The 18,645-nt window shown below is 39.1% G+C and overlaps 1 protein-coding gene across 1 annotated transcript in view; it reads left to right on the top strand.

The window, feature by feature from the left end:
• The first annotated feature begins 2,184 nt into the window (after positions 1 to 2,184).
• The window catches only part of adam10a (ADAM metallopeptidase domain 10a), a 69,260-nt gene continuing 52,799 nt past the window's right edge, over positions 2,185 to 18,645 (top strand). Inside the window, exons 1-2 of the mRNA XM_013138492.4 lie at positions 2,185 to 2,352; positions 17,960 to 18,110. Coding sequence (XP_012993946.2) covers positions 2,286 to 2,352; positions 17,960 to 18,110 — 218 coding nt within the window. The 5' untranslated portion in view covers positions 2,185 to 2,285. The remainder of the gene's footprint in view (positions 2,353 to 17,959; positions 18,111 to 18,645) is intronic.

Raw genomic sequence — 18,645 nt, forward strand, 5'->3', positions numbered from 1 at the left:
GCTCTGAAAGTACACAACATTGTAAAAAAGTTCTTATAAAAGACAGTTGCCAAGATCTTTCCTTATATTGTATCAGATTAAGTATGGACCAGATTAAAATTAGCACATATTTTATAAATATTTAAGCATTTGAACAATGAGACAAGGACAAATCATGTCAGAACTTTTTCCATTTTTAATTTGGCCTATAATGTGAACAATTCAATTGAAAAACAAACTGAAATCTTTGAGGGGGAAAATGAAAAATAAAAATCTTACAGTAACCTGGCTTATAACTGGGGATGTGGCTGTGTTCAGAATTAACCAATCACACTCAAACTCATGTTAAATACAAGTAATTACACACCTGCCATCATTTAATGTGACTCTGATTTATCACAAATAAACTTCAGCTGTTCTAGTAGTATTTTCCTGACATTTTCTTAGTTGCATCTCAGAGCAAAGCCATGGTCTGCAGAGAGCTTCCAAAGCATCAGAAGGATCTCATTGTTGAAAGATATCAGTCAGGAGAAGGGTACAAAATAATTTCCAAAGCATTAGATATACCATGGAACATGGCACAACAGAGACATTACCAAGAACTGGACGTCCCTCCAAAATGTATGAAAAGACGAGAAGAAAACTGGTCGGGCAATTTTGGCCCAAAACCTTGAGGCGTCCATTAGAAAGATGAAGAGGAAGTTCATCTTTCAGCACCACAACGACCCAAAGCACACATCCAAATCCACAAAAGTATGGCTTCACCAGAAGAAGATTAAAGTTTTGGAATGGCCCAGCCAGAGCCCAGACCTGAATCCAATTGAACATCTGTGAGGTGATCTGAAGAGGGCTGTGCACAGGAGATGTCCTCACAATCTATAAGATTTGGAGTGCTTTTGCAAAGAAGAGTGGGAAAATATTGTCACATCAAGATGTGCCATGCTAATAGACTCCTACCCAAAAAGACTGAGTGCTGTAATAAAATCAAAAGGTGCTTCAACAAAGTATTAGTTTAAGGGTGTACACACTTATGCAACCAGGTTATTGTGAGTTTTATATTTTTTATTCCCCCCAAAGATTTAAGTAAAAAAAAAATCAATTGAACTGTTCACGTTATAGGTCACATTAAAGGTGGAAAAAGTTCTGACATGTTCACTAGTACCCAACACTGCCAGTAATCAAAGTAAAAAGGAATGAACAAGGAAAGTCAGCAAGAGAAGGAAAATGGTAAGTACCGCAACAATATTATGTTTTGGAATGAAACTATACTGCAATACATACAGGTAAATACACATTCAGTAACACAGTAACAAAGGCCTTCATTACCTTGCATCTAGTAGTGTCAATAGCCAGATATGTTTTCTCAATCCCAAATAGACCCATATGCCCTACACTATGCAATTGTGGAGATCTGAGAGGGTTTAACAGGTGTTAGCAATCTGGTGATAGCCTCACCTGGTGCTCTGATAAGCTAGATGTAAGATCCATCATATTACTTAAATCAGTCAAACATTCTTAAATCTTACACAAGTGCATAGACTGTAGGGCATATGGATCCATTTGGGACTGATGTTTTGAGGTTCAGTTCAGTGTAATAGCCCCTTTTAGCCACACAGTGGCAGAAGCTACACACTGAAAGGATCAATAATGTACTGCACATATGGCTTTAGAAAGAATTAACAGCCCGGGCAAATTAGTTGCTTCAGGTCCAGAATATGACTCCAACTGTCTTTAGGATGGATAAGCCAGTGAAGTTAAACGTCCCACTGGATTGATTACATACAAAAACGGCAGATACCTTCAATGAGGGTATTGTTTTATTTATTAGAGAAGATACCACTTGGCCAGACACTTCTGCCATCAATAACATAATGGTGCTCATGGCCAGGGTAGCACAGGAGGATCAGTGCAGGGAAATAACAAAAAGTAAACACACATAGCTTGAGACAGTGCTACAACATTCAAGATTGCTCCTGTAACTATAGTCTAGTTTTTCATGCAAATACATCATATTAATTCATAGGCTAACTGCAGAGTGGTTTGGATTACGAATAATACATTTATATTGAATTTATTGCAGTTGATCTGTTGTTTTACACAAATGAAATGCTCTTTTGGTGTCTTATCAAATAAAAGCAGGCGGGACTGGTAGGAGGGACAACTACTCTGCCTGTGCCTGACGTCAGGCGGTTGGAGACAAGCGGTGCAAGGCCGTTGTGAAGGTGCAATAAACAGCGCGGACTGCCTGTGCCTTTAAGAAGTGCAAATCGAAACTGTAAAGCATTCGCGGTGTCAATGTACTGACAATGAATTTAATTGATATGGGCTTAATTCAACACTTGCTGTTGTTTAATTGCATATGGTCTCTTAAAGGTAAGTTTTACCATTCTAATTAATACAGCAAGGAAAGTGTTTTATTGCTTGCTAACTACCTAGCTAGCTAATCTGATTGAGGAAATGGTAGCAAGCTAGAATGGCTAGCAACATTAGCTAACTGGGAGGGGTGTCTCCTCAGGAAGCCTACTAGCTAGATGTCTACGAAATGTCTATCGAAGTCAAATTAAAAACAGTTTGATTTTCTTCTTACAAATACGAAATCCTTTATGACTGTCTAAAATGTATTTTTTTATTAAAAGTTAATGTACCTATCATCAACATTGTCCCCATCATGACAGGTTCAGCCACTTTCAGTCAGTTCTGTAAGTCTAGAAGTACTGTAGGGCAGATACGTTACAGTACTGTACTAGCCAGAGTTATCTATTAAAACTGATGTGTCCGTGTTTTCTGGCAAAATGATTCAATCCCTACGTAATTGCATAACATGTTTGCTATTTAAACCGAAAGGAAAGTATCCAAATCACACCTTTTGAGGATCTAAATGTTAGTGTTTTCTTGACATTGGTCATTCATGATATGCCCAGTGGCTGACTTTTCCTATTGTGCTTTATTTGTACATAACATAAATTCTCTATGGCTTGGAAGCAAATATGGCACATTTTCATGGCATGTTATATAGGTTAGGCTTATTTCTGCATCATAATAGAAGATTGTTTTTATACAATCAGCACTCAGACTTGAAGTACAGTGTTAAAAAAAAAAAAGGTACAACCCTTTTCAGATGTTTTCTGTTTTTGCAAACCTTGGACTTATAGTAAATAAATGGAACATGAATGACTAAGTGGCACAACATGTTATACTTATTTAATTTACTAAATTTAATTTATGGAACACCTAATGCACCATGTATGTAAAAGTAAATGTTCCGGGCCTCTTCGACAGGTTGTGTTGCTACTACCAACACTACTACCACCACCATGCTTGATCATTGTGTGGTTCTTTATGTGAAATGCAGAGTTTGGTCTTTGATAGACATACATTTGTTTTATATTTCTGTCATTCTGCAGTCGCTCTTATGCAAAACTAGTAACAGGTCCCATGCCATCCACAAAGCACCTTCATGATCGACAAGTATTATGAGTCAAACATAGGAAAACCAGAGTATGAGGGAGATGTGCTAGGACAAGAGTCTGGTGCAGTAGTCTTCAGTTGTAGGTCATGATTTCTTAAACCATGGGTCAGGTGTGCTAGATATACAACCCCATGCCTATTTATATGAATCATCTTTAGACTATTCATGTTAAGCTGATATGCTTTAGCCTACATAAATATAACATGAACAGTGTGAACTCTAAAAGAAAATGTCTTGTTCACCTAGGTCAGGCAGAAAGACCATTTAAAAAAACAACTTTACAGTGCTTATCAAAAGTCTACGCACCTTTATTGAAAATGCAAAGTTTGTTTATGTAAAGCTGGAATCAAGAACAATCATGTTGTGGTGCTTTACGAAGATCCTGGAAACAACAATATATCAGTGGGGGGAAAAAAAAGAATAATTTCTGGAAATTAATTAAGAAACTAGGATTTGGAACTTGGTTGGGATTCAGGCAATCACATTTCAAACCATGTGTGAAGGTAATTTGCTGTTACCTGACATCAATTGTAGGGATTCCGATTTGCCTAAAATAAAATAAGCGGTTCTTGTAGGGTTTTCAGTTTGATCTCATTGTTTTTGTTCTTCCCCATGATAAGGTCTGTCTCCATAACTATGTCTTAAGTTGACAATCCGTATGATATCAAATACGTTTCCCTTTCCTGTTTGCCATAGGCCAAAAGACAGATGCTGCAGGGTCTGTTTTTACCTGCTTTGACAGTCTGTTTTCCCACTACTGTGTGAACAAAAAGTGAGTAATTGATCTGCCTGAAGCGGCTGTGTGTTGCCCTGTGCCTCCTGAGCATTGAGCTCCTTTGCACTGATGTTATGTTTATTCGTCAATGGAAAGAGAAACATGGCCGTACTAATTAAGTGTTGTTTCAGAGACAGCTAAGCCTGATGACATTTCTAGAATTTAGCTTCAGGCTCATTGTGTTATCAAGGCTAATGCAGGGCTCCAGATATGTTCCCATTTTGGCATCATGTTTTTGAGTTGATGACCCCAAACCATGATTAAGTTGGAACAATTCTTTTAAGCAGCTTCCATACCGCCCGTTTCAGTAAACAAAAAAGATTTGGTGCTGTAGATATTTAACCATGCAAATTCACAAAGTTATAGATGTGAGGACCTTATTGATATCGAATCGGAAATATAATCGCATCAGGACCTTGTGAATCGGGATCAATTCGGGAAATCTTTGGTGATACCCAGCCCTAGAAATGTTTGTCTATTTATTGAAACTGAAACTGAAATCTCAAGTATTCAGACCCTTTGCCACCGCTACAAATGGAGCTCAGATTTCTTTCTTTGATCATCCCTGAGATGTCTCTAGAAACTGTTTGGAGTCCACCTGTGGCATATTCAGTTTGACATGATTTAGAATTACACGGGACTGGGAGACTGGTCAGGATTTTGTGTGTATTGTTTGTAGCTTGATGACAACCCCAAAACATATCTATTGTAAATTCTGCAATTAACACAATGTGGAGAAACTGAAGGGGTATGAATACTTTAAATAGAACATGTGCCTCCTAGTTACATGGATTACTAAATCATTATTAAGAATATTGCAGATATCTTCCTTGTCATTATTAAACAGGGTGTTTGCATAGACGCCTACGTTATTTTGCATCCAAGGCATGTGCGCCTCCCTCCCTGGAAAACCATCTATTCTCCACTGACTCCAGACCAGGCAGTGCTAGGGTTGTCACCATTATGATATTTAAGTTGACGACTAATTGTTACACAAATAATTGCGATTGCCGATTGAATTGTACATATTGTTAATTTTATTCTGCTATTAGGGTGTAAGCCTAATACTATTGTAAAAATAAACCTGGTGGATCCGGAGATGGTTGTTCAGATCTTTGGTGTTTGATTTTGAACGCCACCTTTCTAGAGCAAATCTGACAATTCGCCTCTAAATAATTGGGCTCAGTTGTGTTCGACTTCAGAATTAACACTAAATCCATGTTGTTAACGATTGCTCTTCACAAAGTGCCACCGCAAAGCAATGACAATTACATTTTCTTGCGCCTGGTGCTTTTTCGTCTCTCGCTCTGCTGCACATATTGTAGTTATTTGATATAACTTATTCAAAAATTATGTAAGCCTAATATGGCAAAACGTGCCTAAACGTTCAGTCGATTAATTCTGTAAAAAAATGTAATCTACAAGGACGATACATTTTATTTTCAAACTGGAATATGCAGTGCTTGACTTGGGCAGGAACAGTCCGGAACGGCGCTCCAGTGCTTCTAATTTTAGGCAAACAGCGTTCCGGTCCCTTTTAGGCAAAAGAGCAAGCCTTGTTGGAACAATTTTGATGAACATGTGCGTTTTGACAGTCAAGTGCTGGCAATGGACAATACCTTTCTATCCATGCATTTTAATGCACATTATTAAATTAGAACGTGGATGTAAATGACAAAATTCAACTTATGACAAAATATTAGTAAAATCATCAAAGCGTGTGGCAGGGCAGTGTCTCAAACCCACGACCTTCAGCTCCCCAGGCGGGCACACTACCCACTGCTCCAAATATCCTATTTGGAAAGGTGAGTAGTGGCCATACCAAGGTCGCTACAATATTATACACATGTTTGAGTGTTTTTTTGTTTTGTTTCTTTTGTCGCTCAGAGTTGATTCAAAACGCGTTTTTCTATAATTATGTTGAGAAATTACAAAGTTTTATTGTAACAGTTCTAAACCGGGTTTGAAGTAAACCTACTGAAAGTACTTTCAATAAATGATCTGCGCCGGAATTTTTTTCGAAGAACAGTCAGTCTTCTGCACCCCTGGGCTAGACATACTAAGTGATGGAAACGGACATAATTCGCATGGGATTGGTTGATACCTTTCTAACATTGGCTTAAAACTACCCTTAATCACGTTGAAAATATGATTTTGGAATCAAAATACTGCGCAAAAAGAGAAAATTGCTTCAAATAATTCTGATCTGGTTCAAATAATCGCGGTCAGGCAATTATGTAATAATTGCGACAGATCTAGTTGGTGTCAACTCTTCAGTGTAGTCACGTGGTTGTCAGCCAGTCTAGCAGAGTGCAGCCCTGTAGGGTAGAATAGTTCATTCTCAATAATAAATTGTTTGTTTAGCAATAGTACCACTCATTGGCTGATGAAGTAGTTATTTGTTTCTGACTGGACCTGTAGAATTATTTTGGTGGGGCTAGTCTATATTTTCCTATATCCTACAACACTATCAGTTAGCCTATGTTAAATGAATATGTAGTAAGCCAAGCCTTATTATATAGTGTTATTTCAGCTTTATCACCTGGGAAAGTACCATAGTTTTCACGTTATGTTGTGTTGACCAAACTGGCTAGTTGATTTAACCGGCTATCTGTGATTTAACATGTTTGAGGATCCCCGTTACCTTCTGCCAGTCACCAGCTACCCTTCATGGGGTCCACACAAAACAACAGACATGACATATTGCCGAACACTAAACAACGGCGCCAATCACGCTTACCACCGTTACATGCAGCAGATTTAAACTGCAAAATCCAATACATTTTCATTGTATAATTCACCTATTCTTTGTTTACTTAAGCGCATTGTAATCCCCAAATGATTTTTAATGCAAACATGTTCTTGGTTTACATGGTATTCCTCATACAATTCAAACATTCTTTGTCTGGCATTTATTCCCATTTAAAATGTTCTGTGAAAGATTTTTTGTACTCACAACAGATGCTGTTTTCAGTGATTTGAGATGGCAAAATTCCACACTCTCATTTCCCTAGATATTACAGTTCTTTGCTTTGCATTTTAGATTTGGGGGCTGTGAAAAGTCTGACATGGACTGTCTGCAGCCACTACATATCCTTTTCCTCTTCAGTAAATTTGCAAGTCCAAAACTTCATTTAATTTGTAATCAGTTGGTGAGATATAGATTATTTTTATTTTGTGTTCTGCCGTGTATGACTTTATGTACGCTGTTGTGTTAGGATGTGTTAAACCATGGTGTTTTGCTAGGTTAGTAGCCTGCTAAGCTAGTTAGCATTCTAAATTGCAAATATAAGCTTAGCTGGCTTAAGATGACCGCATTCAATTGTCTGATACCTGTTTAGATAGTTATGTGTTTTTATTCTTTTTTGTAAATGTCTCCATTGAAACTAAACTGCATGTGAAGCTATCCCTGCAGTACACACTCATGGCTGTGGTGTGTACTACTGTAAGCCCACTGTGACATGATTGGTGAACCTGTTTATGTAGAGTTCCATCCCAGGGCCCTGTGAGCTGACGAAACAATACGTGCCCCACCAACATGCACTGTGAGATTAAAAACGTTGTCACTACACAGACTGGTGACAGGAAATGGGTGTGCTGTGGGTGTGTGTCCTGTGTTTGTGAAAGATTGAAGAACACAAGAATTGAGTAAAGCTGAAACAACAACCTTTAGAAGTGTTGTCACTACACTGTTGTACTGTCATTAGTTTCCTGTTCAGGTACATGGGTGCTGAATGGTTTTTATGTTCTTAAGATGTATTTTGTGTTATGTTAGTTTTTGTTCTCTCCTGTAAGTTGTTCTCATTTGATATTCAACAAACTGAAATCTGTAGTCAAGCATAGGCTATATTAAATACATATCTGAGGTTTGTGATGCAGCTATGGAAAAGCCAAACTAATAGATGTTATTTTTATGATGATGATACAGGTTACTTTGAAAAAAAGGAAACACTTATATAAAGTCCTCATGCTTAAGTTTATGTATAAGAATTGCTGGGCATGCCAAATTGCCCTCTAGTTTAGTTAGCTTGACTTAAATGGGCTGGAGGAGATCTCTGTGACTTTGAAAGAGGGGGAATTGTTGGGACAGGTTTGGCAGGGACATCAGTGACTTGCCACACCTTTACTGGCTGATATTTCATATTCTCTGATATTTCATATTCTCTGTCTCTTTTACCACTATTGCTTTGCTCAGTCAAAATGTGGTGGATTTTGTCATGAGAATACTTTTTGACTTTAACCAATGATGTTTCACTCATTGGGAACTGCCCAATCATTTCTTATCATCCTCACCATACTGGTTTAAGCAATAACCTGTTTTCTCTTCTTTTTTGATGAAGCGAAATTGTCAGTTGTTTGGATAGTTTGTTCATTTAGAAACTAGTATCATGGTGGCTGATTATTTGCATTTCTGTTGGCCTAATTTACTATATTTGCCTGTGTTTATTTAACACACACCTGTGTTTTAACTTGCTGAGCAGAGTTTCCTGTAAGACAAACACTAATCAAAATCTAACTGTGGAGTTATTTTAGAAAAGGTAGGTTATCATACATTTTCTGCGTATGGGCAAGGACAGCTGTCATAAGTTTAAGGGGAAGCTGGTTACACTATTTGGGTACAAGAACAGATGAGCTTTGACCTGGTGGTGGAATTCAGAACCAGGGTTGGGATTTAGTATTATAGATTTCCGTCATGTCTTGTTTCGCCAGCGTCAAATCATGAATGCTGATTGGCTCACCATCGTGGTATATGAGACGTATACCCACGGGTGTGATGTCTTCGATTTTTATATCACAGTTTCTAATAGCCTTAAGGCATCTTGTGGGTTTGTTATATTGCCTATACTACTGCAAAGCTCTGTCCACTATGTGTTGTGCCTAAGAACCGCGCTTAGCCATGATATGTTCTCCATATAACCAGGGGCGTCTAGTCATTAGGGGCAGGTGAGGCACCGCCCCACCTGTTGTCAACAGAAAGAACTGCAAAAAAAAAGTTTTTATTTCTTGAAGATTACTTCCTATAATTTATTATCTATGAAAATAGCATCTTTCTAAATTGCATAGAATTTGTGTTAGGATGTTATTTCATGTTCATTGGTCCCTGACTTGCCGCTTCAGACTGCGTTCTTCTGATTCAAGTTTGCAGTAGTAGGTCATAGGCTAAGCGTGAATGTGGGGCTAGCACCTCTCTCACAATGCAATGTACATTGTACGTGTGAAAATATTAATATGCATGCTCAGAATGTCAGTGTGATCAATGTAGATCACACAAATTTGATGCTAAGTGGGGCTGACAGCCGGTAGCCCCACTACAGCGTAATTTCGTATTTCAGACCTGATTGGCTGTCTATCTGTCTGACGCCAACATTAGTCGGCAAGAAGAGCGAAGAGGGTAGATTGTCTTAGCTAGCTTTTTAGCTTCACAAACACCAGATAACGTGACAAAATGAATAAAGTGGATTTCATACTTGAGCACCGGTTTGAAACCCTTTATTTGGAAGAAAAACTTTAAGTGAAGCGACTTGGTGCCCATCCGCCACCGGATATTGTCATCACTCAAACTGCTGGTAAAAGTAACTGTGGGTTTAATGTGGAGTGGTTTTTGAAGAAAAAGTGGCTAACGGTTAGCATACAAAAGAAGGCACTCTTCTGTTTTCCATGTCTGCTATTTGGTGGAGATGGTACTTGGTTGAGGCCGGGTTACAAAGATTTGAAACATCTTTCTGAGAGGATTGTGAAACATGAAAGCAGCGGGAGTCATCTGGACAATGCTGTGAAGTTGGGCTTACTTGGAAGGGTAAATGTCTCAGCCCAAGTTGACAGTGCATACAGGCGCTCCATTGAGCATCATAACAAACAGGTGGAGGAAAACAGGTACGTTCTCAGTTGGATCAAAACATATTAAACTGGGTGGAAGTGTGAAACCGCACTGTGGGGGCACGACGAGTCGGTGGACTCCCTGATTCCTGGAATATTCAGATGCATTTTCGAGACTGTGAGGGCGATTTAGAGATTTCAGAGGCAATATGACGCTCAGCCCATCTTCAAAGGGACATCCAGCACTGTAGAAAATGAACTGTTAGACTGTATGTATGAAGTGTACAGGGAGGAGAGAGCCAAGCAAGTGGACGAGACATCATTTGTTGCCATACAGGCAGATGAGACAACTGATGTCTCCTGTAAATCACAAATGGTGGTTGTGTTGCGATACATGTTGCCTGACAATACAGTGAGAGAGGTTTGTGGAAGTCAAAGATAAAATGGACTCAGCCTCTCTAATAGCGTCACGGGTGTGCTGGAACCACTGAAGCTGGGAGAAAAGCTGATTGCTCTATGATGGTGCGGCTGTAATGAGTGTAAGTGCAGCCGGCCAAGAAGAGCATGTGTCTCTTTCTTACTTACTGACTGACTGACTGACTGACTGGGTGACTGACTCTGTACAGCTCCCGGACACAAAACAACAATGTGTGTAAGAAAACATCTGAAATCACCGCTGTCCTCGGTGGTCAAATGCTGCTGCATTCCCAGTGGACAAGCCAAGGACCCACAGCACACCAGTACGGGTTTACTTATTAACTATATTGTCATCAGTCATAGAAACAAGTGCTGAAAACATTGGCTGTCTTTTTGTAACAAATGAACTGGCTTTGAAGTAAAAATACTGGAGTTTTGGGGCAGGTAGATACCGAAAATATAAAGAAATATTGTTTTCATTTATATTTTACCCATCGCTAATGCCTACCCAGCTGGGTAATAATGGGGAGGGTAATTCATGGCCCAAACTGTTTTCATTTCCTTTTTTTCCATCATGTGTCTGTTCTGTCGAGCTTGTCTCCTCAATGACTGAGAGTATTTTCTGAAATATTATTGTCAGCCTACAGAATTAAGTTGACAAGGCACTACTTGTCATTGAGAGCTCTTACTATTTGGATTAGCAATTCATCCAAACAGGATACAAGTAAGGAAATAAGTAGGCTACATTTTTTCTTGCTTATATGCCTAGCATTAGCTGTCCCCTAGTCCTTTACCCTGTTTCATGGTTTAACCAGGCAAAGAAAAGGATTGTATTGGCTCGGTTTTAGGCCATTTTAATATTCCAGAGGTGTTTCTGTATCCACTTTTTACGGCTACATGAGGGTGGGGTATTATGTTGATAGATAACAAGCTCTCTTTTTATAATCCTTTTTTTGTGTCATGATGAAAAACCACTTCCTGGCATTTCCAGAAGTGGTCTTGTTTTCAAAGGCCCACTCTGTGCACAATTCATATAAGACCCCTTCCCCCTTCACTAGACAGTGACTGTAATTACATACATGGTCTCTTAAGGAAAGGAAAATTAAGCCTGGTGATACCATAGTAAAAGTTATTCATAGATTCCTGAAAAGGTTTCGAATTTATCAGTGTTGCCTGTGGTCTGACAATACGACCCGTGGTGTTCCATGCCCAGGGTTGGGGAGGAATGGATTAGGCCTACAAAAACTGTAATCAATGTTACCAGCAACAATACTGTAACCGATTTACGGATCTGTTTCTAATTACACTACTGTTTCTAAAACTATTTCAATAAAGAACTATTTAAAATATTAATTAATCATTTTTCCAACTTTGAAATATTTCTGAATTATGCTTTTAGAAATGTTATGTCTTGTGAATATCTCTCAAATCCCAGTTTATTTATTTTTGTCCAGGTTTTCAATGGAATCCCTTGGACTGTTTTGCATGATGGGAGTTTCTGTCTGTATTTCGTGTATGCTGTCTTTCAAAAATACAAACGCATACAGAATTGAGTCATTATGCAGCGAGTCTTCTGGTTGCATTACATTACTCTTTGCTGCTCTATTCAACTGGTTTGGCATGTTAACGGTTGGCTTGGCGGTTGGTAGGGCAAATCTGAGTATGCACTGCTGTGTTCATACTAAAGCCCTCTGATTTGTGATTTCATTCATCTTTTTGCCTTATACTCACATACATTCCATGGTGTCCAACTGCATTCTAGACAGCTATTATTATTGATACATTTGTGCGTTTGGGGAGGGCTGAGAAAAGTAAGCATCTAGCTTGGAATATTTTCCCTTGCTGACTCATTCATGAAGATGTCATAACAGGCCAGGTGTGGACTGATTTAGATTATTTTAGGTCATTTTGCAGGCCCCTTTACAGGTTTGGTATTGTTCAGATATTGGGCAGTCTTCAGCAGAATCTGGAGAATCTGTGGATGGGTACCATTCAGTGTCCCTTATATATTGTATTGAAGTCTATTGGAACATCTAGCTTAACAAAGTCTTTCTTTTTGCCAGCACTAATAAGATGGACTAACCCTTGTTGACAACCTCTTTAGGACTGAACACAGATACATGAAGGCTTTTCATGAGTTAATCTGATTCGGGAAGGAGATAAAGGGCTTCAGTGCCAAAATCCCGAACTCTCTTACAGATTAACAGCCGTAAAACATCAGCAACAAAGGACCTAGCCACCTCAGCCGATCTCTTTTGAACATGTTTTTTCTTTTTTAAATGGCAACCTTATGAGCTCATCTGGATTTTCTCCTGAAATAGTAACTTGCATTGCCCCTTTCCTCAGATCTCTCCTAGACGGTTTAAAGAATCTGACTCTTCTTTAAAGCCTATGTTGACTTGAGCTGGATTAATGGTAAGGCGTGGCAGATTAGCAGTTCTGTGTGCGGTGGTGAGTCTCGTGCACCAGCTGTGTTTATAAGCCTGTTTAGTCGGGCTCTGTGCTGTTGTCGCAATGGGAGCCAATCCCTCCCCGACCCTGCTCAGTCTTCATTAGGCAGAGTTGTGTTGAGGCAGACTGCCAGAGCATGCTTTCTAGCATCTCCAGGTTCCCTCAGTGTCACAGCGCTTTAATGAAATTGATGACCTGCTATGTCTTAACCTGAGCCTGTCTTTTTGCTTCTTGGCTTCTTTCTTCTCAGCAGTATGCCTTACCTCCACAGGGTCCTTTGTCCACTGTCATGTTAGGCGTTCTCCTGACATACCCTGTATAAACTGAGGACTTTATCAGTGGAGAGATTGCATCCTCGGTGAACGTTCTCTGCAACTGGCTTGGAACTTTCTGGGAGAGATTTACCTGCTTACGCTATCATAGAAATGATTTAAACACAAGAAGTTTGTGATAGCCATCATCAATTTTTTTTCATTATTATATTATGATTTTTCATGTTGTATTAGTTTTCCTGGTATAATTGGACATATTTTATTGGACATGAGTGATTTTTAGCTACTAGATTGGTGGGCATGATTTTAATCCTGTGCTGCAGCAGTATATGTGCACCAGAGGAAGCATCTTAAACTGCTAGCCCACCCTAGTCCACAGCTTATCTTTTGATTTATTACATTTCTCCTTTTACTATTTGCCTTCCCCTGCAAGTTCTCCCATGTTAATCTAATCACCTCAGTTCTACCTCTAGTCTTCAGCTGTGAATATGGAAAACTGATTATTCTCCAGATTAAATGGTCTTCTGTCAGCACTCCTTTATAGACAAGCATTGTTCCTCTGTCACACTCTTGTGCTGTGCACTTCAGAAACATTTATTTTCCATTCAACATCCACAGTGTAACCTTACTTACTTGAAAATAGAACAAAGGCAACATATCAGATGTTGAAAATGAGAAATGTTATTGTACGTTGCTATTTTGAATTTAATTCTGGCAACACATTTCAAAGAAAGTTGGGACGGGCAGGTTTACCACTGTGCTGCGTCACTTCTTTTAACAATACTCTAAGCATTTGGGAACTGAGGAGACCAATTGCTGTAGTTTTGACAGTGTAATGTTTTCCCATTCTTGCTTGATGTAGGATTTCGGCTGCTCAACACTTTGGGTTCTCCTTTGTCGTATTTTTCATTCATGTTTCATAATGTGCCTAATGTTTTCAATGGAGGAATGGTCTGGACTGCAGGCAGGCCAGTTTAGCATGCATACTTTTAGTACAGAGCCATGCTGTTGTAATACGTGCAGAATGTGGTTTGGCATTGTCTTGCTGAAATAAACAAGGCCTTCCCTGATAGTCTACCATCCCGATGATGTCTTTATCTTGCTCCAAAACCTGTATTGTTCAGCATTAATGATGCCTTCCCAGATGTGCAAGTCACCCATGCCATATGCACTAATGCACCCCCATACCATCACGGATGCTGGCTTTTGAACTGTGTGCTGATAAGTCGGATGGGCCTTTTCCTCTTAAGTCCAGAAGATTCAGCATCCAGGATTCCCAAAAATTATTTCAAATGTTTATTTGTCAGACCACGGGACAGTTTTCCACTGCCTCAATCCATTTAAAATTACCTTGGGCCCAGAGAATGTGGGGGCATTTCTGAATCTTGTTTTTATATGGTTTCTTCTTTGCATGGTAGAGTTTTAACTTGCATTTGTGGATGCAGCAACATACTGTGTTCACAGACAATGGTTTTCAGAAGTGTTCCTGAGCCCGTCCAGTGATTTCCCCTACAGAATTGTCTGTTTTGAATGCAGTGCCGCCTGAGGGCCAGAAGATCACACCCATCCAATATTGGTTTTCAGCCTTGTCCCTTGGGTACAGAGATTTCTCTAGAGTCTCTGAATCTTTTAATGATATTATGTACCGTGCATAATATCCCCCAACTCTTTGCAATTTTACATTGCCTGTGCAGTTTTTCGCAGAGTGGTAAACTCCTCCCAATTTTTACTTCTGAAAGACGCATCCTCTTTTTATTCCCAGTCATGTTACTGACCTGTTGCCAATTAACCTAATCAGTTGTGAGATGTTCCAGTGTTATTTTTTTATAAAATTCAAAGTGCCCATATATTTTTCAGCATTTTTTGTTGTCTTTGTACTATTTTCAATTGAATAAAGGGTTTAAAGGATTTGCACGTCATTGCATTCTGTTTTTCTTAACATTTTACACAGCATCTCACCTATTGGAAACCGGGCTATAGATTGTCATATTTTTTTTCAGTCCTGCCCCGCAAAAGAAATGTAATCAAACTGTTCAAGTGCATTAAGTTAGGCTTGCCTGGTGAATAACCTGACAAAGATCTAGTAAATTTACCACTGCCCTTTCCTCAGAGTGGAAGGTAACCTTTTGGTTGAGTGGCTTAGTTGAGTCAGAAGTGTGGCATAATGATTTAAAGTTTTATCGGGCAGTTACATAAATCATGAAAGAGAGTAGAGGCTGGTGGATAACAGTTATGTAGTCATGCAGAGGAATGACACTTCTTCAATCCTGCCATGCAGCAAGCATCATGACCATCCAGATGGCCTATCAGTCTCAACATGATCCTCATGATGGCGTGTTTTAAAAGGTCTGCGAGCCCAGTCGCAGACCTTCGTAGGAATGATGTAACATGTAACTGTTTCTTTCTATTATTTTTTTTTTTTTTACTATTCTCAGTATATGAAATGAAAGTGCTTTGGTGATCAAATTGATTTAAAATGTTTTGCCACTGAATTGGCAGCAAAACAAAAAATCCACCCCCTCTGTAGTTTGACAAATGACAATGTTGCTGCGTTGGCAGTGTGTCTCGGCTCTAATGTGTTTCTGGAAGCCGGGGATGGAGGGAGATGAGACGGGCTGGGGATAGAATCACATCCATATGAAGCTGCCTGGAAACTATGCCCTAGGAATAGGGTGAACAGTGTTTGTGTCAGATATTAAAGTGGTTTGAGTCAGCAGGAGGCAGCGCATAAGCCAGCTAGCTGCTCTTGATGGGAAGCGCCACATCATTCTGTGATGGGAAGGGGAATGGTGATATCAGTGGCAGAACACTGTGGTATGGGGTTATCATCTACTTTACTTGTGGGAGGTGTTCCTTCCACCATTTCAACACAGTTTATGCAAAAAGAGGCTGTGCACAGACCTATTAGCAGGCTGGTCCTGAAAACGGAGAAGGAAAAAAAATATCTGTGTCATTTTAAATGCAAACACACTTTTGCAAAAATAAATGCTTTGGATGACATTGATGGTAATATTGCACATATGAATGACTAGTTAGATGGTGGTCTTGCAGAGGGGCTGTCTCTGGAAATGTTGCTGGTTAGTCCTCTCAATATAATTTAGTGTCTTGTCCGTGTCTTAACATTTAATACATTGATATAAAAAAAGAAACATGCTTATTTACCATACTTAATTTTCAATCTCTGTATGCCATCCTCTGTGCCAAATTCTACAGAACCACAACATAAACTAACATAGCTATGCAGATGATACTCAAATATATATGGCTTTTGAACCGTATGATTACAGCTCAATAAACTCACTGTGTCACTGTATAGAGCACATAAATGCCTGGATGAATACAAATCGTCTACAAAGAAACCAAGATAAACCAGATTATTGTGTTTGTCAACAAAAATAAGAGAACTAGTATTAGTCAAGAGCTGGATTCCCAGGCCCTAAAACCTACAGACCAACTGCGTGATCTTGGTGTTCTGTTATACTCCGATATCAGGTCCACCAATCATATCAAAGCAGTCTCCAAAACAGCAGTCTATCAAACATATTGCCAGAATTAAGGGCTCGATGTCCTAAAAAGACCAAGAGAAGCTCATCCATGCTTTTATCTCTAGTAGGGTTGACTACTGTAATGGCCTCTTAACTGGACTCCCCAAAAAGACTGTAAAACAGCTGCAGCTCATTCAGAATGCTGCTGCTAGAATGTTAACCAGGACCAGGAGAGCACATCACTCCAGTTCTTAAATCTTTGCACTGGCTTCCAGTCAGTTACAGAATAGAATTAGAATAGAAGTGGTGCTTTTAAGCCTATAAATCACTGAATAGTTTAGGCCCGAACTACATTTCATGTTTGAAGATTATAATCCAAGCATGAGCTCAGGTCAGCTAGTAGATGTTTTTAGTCTAGTATTTGGTTTTATTCAATTGTATTTTTAAATTTTTCACTAGAACACATTAAATTGCTTCTGTATATGACTTGTGATATAAATAAGCTTGCTTGCTTATCTGCAAATACATGTTTTATTTTGAGATAGTTATATTATTAAGACCCCTTTGCACTTCTAGATTTGTCTATATTTGCAAATGTAATGCTTTGTCTATATGCGTTAAAGTTATGCTGTTTTGCCTGGCAACATAGCCTTTTGCCACATATAATCACCTAAGTTTTGTTGCTGTTGCCATTCCTCAAGTAGGATTCTTGGTGGGCTCTTTTGAATGTACTCTTAAGTGAGATGTTTTTATATCCTTCCCCTGATCTGTTTGTTTACACAAGTCATTTAAAATCCTTGGTGCTCATGTTGGAGCATTTTGTTAGCAATCTACTACACAACATATCTAACCTACACCAACTGCTGAAATTATTCTGAAGCGTTTTGCAACTTAACACAGGTGGGGGCCAATTTATTGTGTATGCATTTGAAGGTGATTTGGTTATGGCTGAGCTTTTCTATTATTGGAATTACAAGGAGGGTGGTGCCATTTACTATTATGACATTTTTGTGAAATTTAATTTCACAATAATAATGATTTCCATTATTAATGTGATATTCACTATGATGGTATAGTGTATTGATGTGGGAAATGCCTGAACTCTTAAGTTACTGACAAAACCAAATATGACAATGTGTTTGTGTCATGATCTTATGTTTTAAATATTCTCGTAGACACTGTTTGAGTTGGGCTGGTTTTGTCACTGAACCAAATGCATATAAACCAGTGAGGAAAGAGTGGTTTGGGATTTTAATTGATCCTTAAAATGCTGTGTTCACCTGTGTTCCTGCAGGTCAATATGGAAATCCTCTGAACAAGTACATCCACCACTATGAAGGCCTGTCCTACGACACCAAAGCCCTGCACAGCAACCACCAGCGAGCCAAGAGGGCTGTCTCCCATGAGGACAAGATCCTGCAGCTGAACTTCCACGCGCATGGAAGGTACATTGCCCTTCTTTTTGAGTTTTAGCCAACTTATCTGATTATTGTTGTGAGGCCACTTGAATTGTTTAATTGAGCATTAGTTGAGTGACATGAACTCAGTCAAAGGTGTTGGTTAGTCTGAACCAATCTGGTTTCTGCCTCCTATGCAAATGCAGCTTGACACTTAACTCAAACCTGTCCATGCTCAAAATAAACAGCTGACCAGTGACATCTTCCAACCTTTGTGCATAAGCTTTTCCTACCTGAGGGCATTTTTTGAAGGGAAGAATCTTTCAAATCTTCCTAAAACATTTCTGTTCATTGTGTGGGATTTTGGGAAACAGGAATTTCCAATCCTGAGTGCTGAAATCTCATGAATCAAAAATGAATTTCCTACACTGGCTGTGATGACACGAGACTTGTTCGTGAATGACTGACAGAGGGACATTGGAATGTAGAGGGCGTTTGCTGGTAACTGGGTCGAATGGCAATCCCCATTATTTTAGAAACTCCTTTCTATTCACACAATGTAACTGAGATATCTTTGGGGGTG

Source organism: Esox lucius, chromosome 2 (genome assembly GCF_011004845.1).
Source record: "Esox lucius isolate fEsoLuc1 chromosome 2, fEsoLuc1.pri, whole genome shotgun sequence".
NCBI lineage: Eukaryota > Metazoa > Chordata > Actinopteri > Esociformes > Esocidae > Esox > Esox lucius.